At 62.0% G+C, this 7,637-nt stretch overlaps 1 protein-coding gene across 1 annotated transcript in view; it reads left to right on the top strand.

Annotated features, from left to right (window-relative positions):
- The window catches only part of LOC146429032 (ras GTPase-activating protein 4-like), a 10,348-nt gene extending 2,752 nt beyond the window's left edge, over nucleotides 1–7,596 (top strand). Inside the window, exons 2-20 of the mRNA XM_085078072.1 lie at nucleotides 2,226–2,282; nucleotides 2,692–2,805; nucleotides 3,078–3,139; nucleotides 3,255–3,384; nucleotides 3,630–3,711; nucleotides 3,859–3,990; nucleotides 4,070–4,161; nucleotides 4,374–4,497; nucleotides 4,588–4,741; nucleotides 5,066–5,130; nucleotides 5,300–5,412; nucleotides 5,483–5,669; nucleotides 5,896–6,033; nucleotides 6,142–6,465; nucleotides 6,541–6,678; nucleotides 6,773–6,908; nucleotides 6,983–7,103; nucleotides 7,198–7,256; nucleotides 7,391–7,596. Of these exons, the coding sequence (XP_084934198.1) occupies nucleotides 2,226–2,282; nucleotides 2,692–2,805; nucleotides 3,078–3,139; nucleotides 3,255–3,384; nucleotides 3,630–3,711; nucleotides 3,859–3,990; nucleotides 4,070–4,161; nucleotides 4,374–4,497; nucleotides 4,588–4,741; nucleotides 5,066–5,130; nucleotides 5,300–5,412; nucleotides 5,483–5,669; nucleotides 5,896–6,033; nucleotides 6,142–6,465; nucleotides 6,541–6,678; nucleotides 6,773–6,908; nucleotides 6,983–7,103; nucleotides 7,198–7,256; nucleotides 7,391–7,512 (2,350 nt within the window). The 3' untranslated portion in view covers nucleotides 7,513–7,596. The remainder of the gene's footprint in view (nucleotides 1–2,225; nucleotides 2,283–2,691; nucleotides 2,806–3,077; nucleotides 3,140–3,254; nucleotides 3,385–3,629; nucleotides 3,712–3,858; nucleotides 3,991–4,069; nucleotides 4,162–4,373; nucleotides 4,498–4,587; nucleotides 4,742–5,065; nucleotides 5,131–5,299; nucleotides 5,413–5,482; nucleotides 5,670–5,895; nucleotides 6,034–6,141; nucleotides 6,466–6,540; nucleotides 6,679–6,772; nucleotides 6,909–6,982; nucleotides 7,104–7,197; nucleotides 7,257–7,390) is intronic.
- The last annotated feature ends 41 nt before the right edge of the window (nucleotides 7,597–7,637 follow it).

Raw genomic sequence — 7,637 nt, 5'->3', positions numbered from 1 at the left:
ATTATCCGATTTTTCTTTTTTATTCTATCTTTATTTTATCATTTATTCCATTTTCCATTTTCTTTGTTATTCTATTTTCTCTTTTATTTTTTATTCTATTTTTCTCTCTATTTTCTTTATTTTTTTAGTCTATTTTTTCTCTCTTTTTTAAAAAATTCCATTTTCTATTGCATTTTTTAATTTTAAATTTTTATTTCTTTCATCCCCACCCCCTAGGGCAGAGCACCACTGCTGCCCACACCAGTTAATTTTTAATTCCAGCCCTCCTCGGGGTGGCCGCGGGTTCCTTCTCCCTTCCCCCAGCCCTGCCTGCTCTCATTTCCTCTTTCCAAAGCCCAGCCTTCCCCTTTCCAGCTCCCTCCCCGCACCCCCTGTGGGTGCCCAGCCGGAGGATTCCCCTCACCCCCCGAGCCCGCAGCGCCACAAATCCCATCGCGACATCCCGGGACAGCGATGCTGTGCTGCCAGTGTCACCCAGCATGTCCCTCCGGAGCAGAGATCCATCCCAAAGCTGTGCTCTGCCTCGGGCACCTCCCACAGCCGCCGAGGATGGATCCTGCCCATCCTGCGCTCGAATCCCTGAAAAACGGGACGCCTGAGCGGAGCCAGGGGACGGGGATGTCGCCGCGCTGGGGACAGGGTGTGCAGCCGCCAGGGGACGCGGATGTCGCCGCGCTGGGGACAGGGTGTGCAGCCGCCAGGGGACGCGGATGTCGCCGCGCTGGGGACAGGGTGTGCAGCCGCCAGGGGACGCGGATGTCGCCGCGCTGGGGACAGGGTGTGCAGCCGCCAGCCCCGCGTTGCCGGGCGCAGCTGGAGCGGGCAGATGTTCCCTTTCCGCCTGCCTGCTCCCGGCAGCAATGATGGTTTGCACAAGGCAGGAAATGTCACCGAGGGGCTCCCCTAATGGCACTGCACCCGCGGCTCTGCTGAAAGCCCTCTCCGGAGGGTGGCTGGCGTGGCACTGGGAGCGGCGGCGGCTCTTGGCAACCTGCTGCAGTGCCGGAGCCGCGGGGCTGAAGGGATGGCAGTGCCTGGGAACGGGGATGTTGTTGTGGTACCCGCGATGCACAGCCCAGAGAAACCCCTGCAGCCCTGTTTAGCAGGGCAGGGAGCCCCCCAAAACCCCTTCAGTGCCCACAAAACCCTGTAGTTCCCCCCAACCACCTTTTGACCCCCCACCCAGAACCCTTTCAGTCCCCCCAAAACCCTTTCAGTCCCTCCCAAACCCTTTTGAATCCTCCAAAGCCCCTTTCAGTCCCCTCAAAACCCCTTCAGTCCCTCCAAAAACCATTTGGATCCCCCCAAACTCTTTCAGTCGCCCCCAAAATCATTTAAACCCCCCAGCAGCTGGCTCTCAGCCCCCCTAGATTTGGGATGTGGACATCACTCCATGTCTGGGGGTCCCATCTGTGGACCCCCTTTTTTCCCAGGACATTTTTGTTGGCTGGCAGTGCCCCTGGCATTGGTGTTAATGAGTTATCCGTGCTCCAGCAGGCTGCTCTGCTCCAGTGGGATGGGAGCCACAACCTTTCCACAACCTTGGCCAGCTCCCAGGTCGTGGCTCCTCTGTCCCTGCCTGGATCCCCCAGCCCTGACCCTGCTTCTGATGAACCAGGGCAATAAGCTGTAAAACGGTCATTATTTTTTGGCAAGGATGGCTCGGGTTGTCCTCAGGGAGGAAGCATGGTCAAAGCATGGTGGTGGCTGCTCTGCACCCCCTCTGCATCCCTGAGAGTGTCCCTAGGGGTGTCCCCATCCCCACAGCAGTGTTGGGGGTCTGGGGACACTCTGGGGCTGGAGGAGCTGCTGTGGCCTCTCTCCTGGGGTGTGAAATTGGGCTGCAGGTGCCTGAAGCTGTTTCGGGGAAAGGGTGGGTGTTGTTTGCTCCTTGCCTTCCTGTGTGGAAGGGGAAAAGCCACTTCTGGCTGCCAGCAGGACACAGTGGCCGGACACGGTCATGGGGGTGTGTCCCCGGTCTGGGACCTGAGCTGGGGTCACCCTGTGCTGGAAGCTGTGGCCAAATCCATCCTTGGAAACCTTTGGCAGCCTCCGTACTCCAGCTTTTCCCTCAGGGCTTTGTCTCTACAAGGTCTCCATTCTACAGAATGAGGGTTGGCAGGGCTGATGGCTTTGGTCACCCATGGCCATGAGAGCCCTGTGGGTTGGGCAGTGGCCAGGGCTGTGGCTGGTGGCACTGACAGAGCTGTCCCTTGTCCTTCCAGCACGGGGAGCAGTGACCCCTACTGCATCGTGAAGATCGACGATGAGGCCATCATCAGGTGAGTGGCCCAGGTCCCTGGCTGGTCCCCAAACCTGCTGGAGCCCCAAACCCTTGCTCCTGGCAGGTTTTTCCATCTACCCTGCTGCAGGCACATTATTATTATGATTGCTATGATCATTATTTATTATTATTTATCATTCATTATCATTCCCTGCTTTGGGCTGAGATGCTCCTCCGGGCACAGAGGAGTCTAACAGCTCATGTAAGCCACACCTGTGTCCTGCCAGCCCAGAGCCACAAGACAGGACAAGGACAGGGACAGAGACTCATCCCTGCCCCAGCTGAGGGTCCAAAACGATGGGTGCTGTCCCCAGCCACATGTCCCCCAAAGCTGGGAACGTTCCAGGGCTGGGGAGTACCCCAGAGAGGGAGTCCTGCCCGTGTCACCAGTGCCACCTGCCCCACAGGACTGCCACGGTGTGGAAGACACTGTCCCCATTCTGGGGGGAGGAATATGAGGTGCAGCTCCAGCCCAGCTTCCACAGCATCTCCATCTACGTCATGGATGAGGATGCTCTCAGGTATGGTGGGGGCTCAGCTTGGGGACTCTGTTGGTGGCTTTGGTTCCCTGCACGGTGCAGACATCAGAGAATCCCCACCTGGCCACACTGCCCTGGGCTTTGGGTGGAGTTAATTCCTGAGGTTATTGTCCAGCTGGCAGCAGAGGGTGGCTGATGTGCTCCATGGGGACAGGCACACTATGGTGGCCCAGCCCAGGACCCCTCAAAGAGGGAGCTGTCCCACCTGGGCACCAATCCCATGCCATGTCCTTCTTCCCACTTTTGTTTTCCAGCCGTGATGATGTCATTGGGAAGGTCTGCATCACCCGGGACATGCTGGCAGAGCACCCCAAGGGTAGGAAACAGGTGGATGGAGATCCCAGCAGGGATTCATCTCCCACCCCTTGGCTGAGCTGCTCCTAAGGACTCTCCTGATCACTCCTCCATGGGGGTGTCCCCTTTTCCCACAGGATACAGTGGCTGGGTGAGCCTCAGCGAGGTGGACCCTGATGAGGAGGTGCAGGGGGAGATCCACTTGCGGGTGGAGGTGCTGGGCAGCCAGGGCAGCCGGCGGCTGCGCTGCTCCGTGCTGGAGGCCAGGTGAGAGGGGCCATGAGGGTGATGGGCTGTGTGTGCAGCTGGGACACAGGGCATGAGTCCAGGCTGCTCTGTGACTCAGTTTCCCTGGTGGATCTGGCCCTTTGGGTGCAGAGCATCCCAGCAGCTGACAGGGGTCTTTGGGACATGCATCTTGAGATTCAGGGCAGCCGAGGAGGGCAGTGGGTGCCATGGGTGCCCACAGGTATTTTGGGAGCTTGCTGGGGAATTCTCCCTCTTCTCCACAGGGATTTGGCCAGGAAGGACCGGAATGGTGCCTCTGACCCCTTTGTCCGCCTGCGCTACAACGGGAAGACACAGGAGAGCACCGTGAGTGCCACTTCAGTGATTCCCATTGCAGGTGGAATCAACCCATGGGGAAGCCCAGAGCCATCCCTGTCCCCCAGCACCCCCAGCTTGGTGTCCCTGAGGGACAGATCCACCCAGAGAGGGGGGACAGAGCTGTTGCCTTTGCAGGTGGTCAAGAAGTCCTGTTACCCACGCTGGAATGAGACCTTTGAGTTCGAGCTGGCTGAGCCTGCTGGGGAGAAGCTCTGTGTGGAGGTGTGGGACTGGGACCTCGTAGGCAGGAACGACTTCCTGGGCAAGGTGAGCCCCCAAACCCTGTCACTGCTGCTGGGATCCTGCCAGGCTGCACACCCAGCCCTCTCCTGCCTTCCCCTCCCAGGTGGTGTTCAGCATCCAGGGGCTGGAAGCAGCTGGGCAGGAGGAGGGCTGGTTCAGGCTGTGGCCGGACAAGTCCAAGCCAATAGAGGATGGGTGAGTTTTGCACAGGCTGTTGGGGTGTGCTGGGGGTTGGTCCCAGTGCCCTCTGGGGCATTGGGGAGGGGGATTTTCCTGGGGAGCATCATTGCTTTGGAGGGGCAACCTAGGGTATCGGGTGACATTCTGCTTGGTGAAGTACTTATCCCTCCATCCCTCCACCCTTCTGTCAACCCTTCCATCCATTCACCCACCCCGTGCTCCTGCAGGCGCCGAGGCAGCCTTGGCTCACTGCAGCTGCAGGTGAAGCTGAGGGATGAGACAGTTCTTCCCTCCCACTGCTACCAGCCCCTGGTCCAGCTGCTGTGCCAGGAGGTGAAGTCAGGGCGCCAGGTGAGGTGTCCATGCCCAGCCCTGCCAGAGCACCCACATTTCCCAGCTCTGTGCCTTGGGCTGTTACACCATGGTGCTTCTTTCCTCCAGGATGGCCAAGTGCACCTGGTCACCCTCCTGGATGAAACCACCACGGCTGAGTGCCGGCAGGAGGTTGCTGTCAACTTGGTCAAACTCTTCCTGGGCCAAGGGATGGTCAAGGAGTTCCTGGACCTGCTCTTCGAGCTGGAGCTCGCCAAGCCCTGTAAGGCTGGAGTGGGGAGCAGAGCTGGAGGCTTCCAATTATCTCCTGGGGCTGGAAAACCTCTAGGGCCTTGTGTGGGGATTTTTTGGGAGTGATGGTTGAGGTTCAGCCATCACACTGTGGAATCTGTGGGGTTCATCCCAGCAATTCCTGGGCTGAGGCTGGTGGAGGAGCAAGGGGCTTTGAGGTCAGGAAATCCCCATAACCCCCATGGAAAGGGCCAGGGGGGAAAGGCACAGCCTCTGGAATGCCCCCCATGACTGCAGCTGCCCTGTGGGTGACCTGTGTCCATCCTCAGGCCATGGACCCTCTCCTGTTTTGCAGGTGAGCCAAACACTTTGTTCCGGAGCAACTCCCTGGCCTCGAAGTCAATGGAGTCCTTCCTCAAGGTGCCACAACACCCAAAACCTGCTCTTCCCGGGGGAAGGACTGAGAATGCTGCTGTGGCTGTGCCTTCCCCCGGGGCTGGGAGTCTGGAGAAAATCCCCTGGGTGACCCTGAGGGTGTCGGGTGCCAAACCTGTGACCCATCACTGTCCCCTGTGTGGTCCCTCGGCAGGTGACAGGGATGCCATACCTGCACTCTGTCCTGGGACCCACCATCGCCCGCGTGTTCGAGGAGAAGAAATACGTGGAGCTGGACCCAGGCAAGGTGGAGATCAAAGACGTTGGGTAAGGGGCTCGTGGGGCGGCAGGGCGGGGGTGTCCCCAGCACTGCGGGTGACAGTGGCGGTGCCCGCAGGTGCTCGGGGCTGCACCGGGTGCAGACGGAGGGCGAGGTGATCGAGCAGGGCCGCCAGCACCTCCAGTCCTACCTGGGCGAGCTCCTGGACGCCATCGTCAGGTCGGCGCCGGCGTGTCCCCCTGTCATCCGCGCCGCCTTCCGCCAGCTCTTCCAGCGCGTCGGGGAGCGCTTCCCGCAGCACCAGGTCGGGCTGTGGCAGGAGGGTGGCGTGGGGTCAAGCAGGGACACCCCCAGGGGACAGGGCTCACTGGGTACGGTCCCCAGCTGTGGTCAGTGGGGTCCTCTCTTGGCCAGAGGGGCAGCGAGCGGGGCAAACAGCAGCCCTGGACACTGGTGCCTCGCCCTGTGTGGGGCTGTCCCACGCTGGGAGAGACCCTCACGTGTCTTCCCCACCCCCTCGGTGGTCACAGCACGCCAAATTTGTGGCTGTCACCAGCTTCCTCTGCCTGCGCTTCTTCTCGCCGGCCGTCATGACCCCCAAGCTGTTCCAGCTGCGCGACAGCCACGCGGACGCGAGGACAAGCCGCACGCTGCTGCTGCTGGCCAAGGTGGGACAGGGGACACCGCGGGGGGGGGGGGGTTGAGGCGCCCGGCTGTTTCTTCCGGGGGACAGCTGGGTGTTCTGGGGGTGACACTGCCACCCCCGGGGTCTGCAGGCCATCCAGCTGGTGGGGAACATGGAGCCAGCGGCAGGGCGCGCCAAGGAAAGCTGGCTGTCCCCTCTGCTGCCCGCCCTGCAGCAGGGCACCGCCCGCATGAGGGACTTCATCGCCCGCCTGGTGGGCACGGAGCGGGACAGCGGCGAGGAGGAGGGCGAGGGGAAGCCGCTGGGGACTCCCCCGGCCGTGGTGAAGGAAGGGCTGCTCCTTGTACACAAGGCGCGGGGCAAGGGGCCGCTGCTGGCCGCTGCTGCTGGCAAGAAACTGCACTTCTGCCTCACCGCGGAGTCCCTCAGCTTCGGCAAGAGCCCCAGCGCGGAGGTAGGAGGTGCTGGAGGGGCGGGGGGTGGCAGCGGGGTGGCACTGAGGCCCTAAGTGTGTTGTCCCCTCCGGCAGCGTATGGGTGCCATCGCTCTGGGCGACATCCTGGCGGCCGAGAAGGTGGAGGAGAAGAGCTTCGGGAACTCGCACGTCATGCAGGTGGTCTACATGGACCCGGGCGGGCAGCAGGAGACAGCCTACCTGCAGTGCAAGGTGGGGCGGGGACGGCGGGGACAGCCCTGGCGGTGTCACAGCCCTGGCGGTGTCACAGCCCCGGGCGTCCCTCTGACTGTCCCCAACCCCGCAGTGTGTCAACGAGCTCAACCAGTGGCTGTCAGCCCTGCGCAAGGTGTGCGGCAACAACCCCCGCGTGCTCCGCTCCTACCACCCCGGCGTGTTCCGCGGCGACAAGTGGAGCTGCTGCCACCAGCGGGACAGGACAGGTACGGGGAGGTGGCCCCGGAGCCTCCCAGGGGTGCTCGGGGGTCCCCCGGATGGTGACCGTGCTGTCCCGCAGGGTTGGGATGTGACAGGACCCGGCACGGTGTGACCCTGCAGGACTGGAGTGACCCTCTGGACCCCACGGTGGAGGCTCAGCGCCTCTTCCACCACCTCCAGGGCCTCCGGGGGACCCTCAGGTGAGTCCCTGCCGCCGGGAGACCCCCCTGCACCTCAGCTGCACCCCCTTATCCTCCCGCCAAGGGCCTGTTCCTCTCCTCGCCCTCTCCCCAGGGAAAAGTACTGGGAGCTGCTGGAGCCTGAGGAAGCCCAGAATGGCCCCCGCGGGGAAGGTAGGCTGGAGGTTTTGGGAGCCCTCGGGGGATGTTCTGGTGGGGAGATGTCCCCAGGGGTCAGGGCAGGCGGTGGTGGTGTGGGGATGCTCCCCAGGGGGTCTCACTGTCACTGTCCCTCCTCTCTCCCGCAGACGCCCCCCTGCCCGAGGGGCTGAGGCGGCTCTTCGGGGTGCTGGGGGACCTGGAGAGTTGTCACCGCCAGGCACAGCCCCCGGAGCCGCCGAGCCCCGCCCTGCTGCAGCTGCAGACGTGAGACACCCAGTGTCCCCCCGCGGGGGGTCGGGGTCCTCCCGCCTCGGGGACCACGGTGGTGGCAATAAAGGCACTTTGTACCCTGCAGCACTGTCCTGTCTGTCTGCTGGGGATGGGGACAGGCAC

This window comes from Lichenostomus cassidix, chromosome 19 (assembly GCF_008360975.1).
Source record: "Lichenostomus cassidix isolate B80296 chromosome 19, HeHo_3.0, whole genome shotgun sequence".
Lineage (NCBI taxonomy): Eukaryota > Metazoa > Chordata > Aves > Passeriformes > Meliphagidae > Lichenostomus > Lichenostomus cassidix.
Note: the sequence above shows the minus strand (reverse complement) of the source record. Positions and strands in the feature narration are given on the sequence as shown.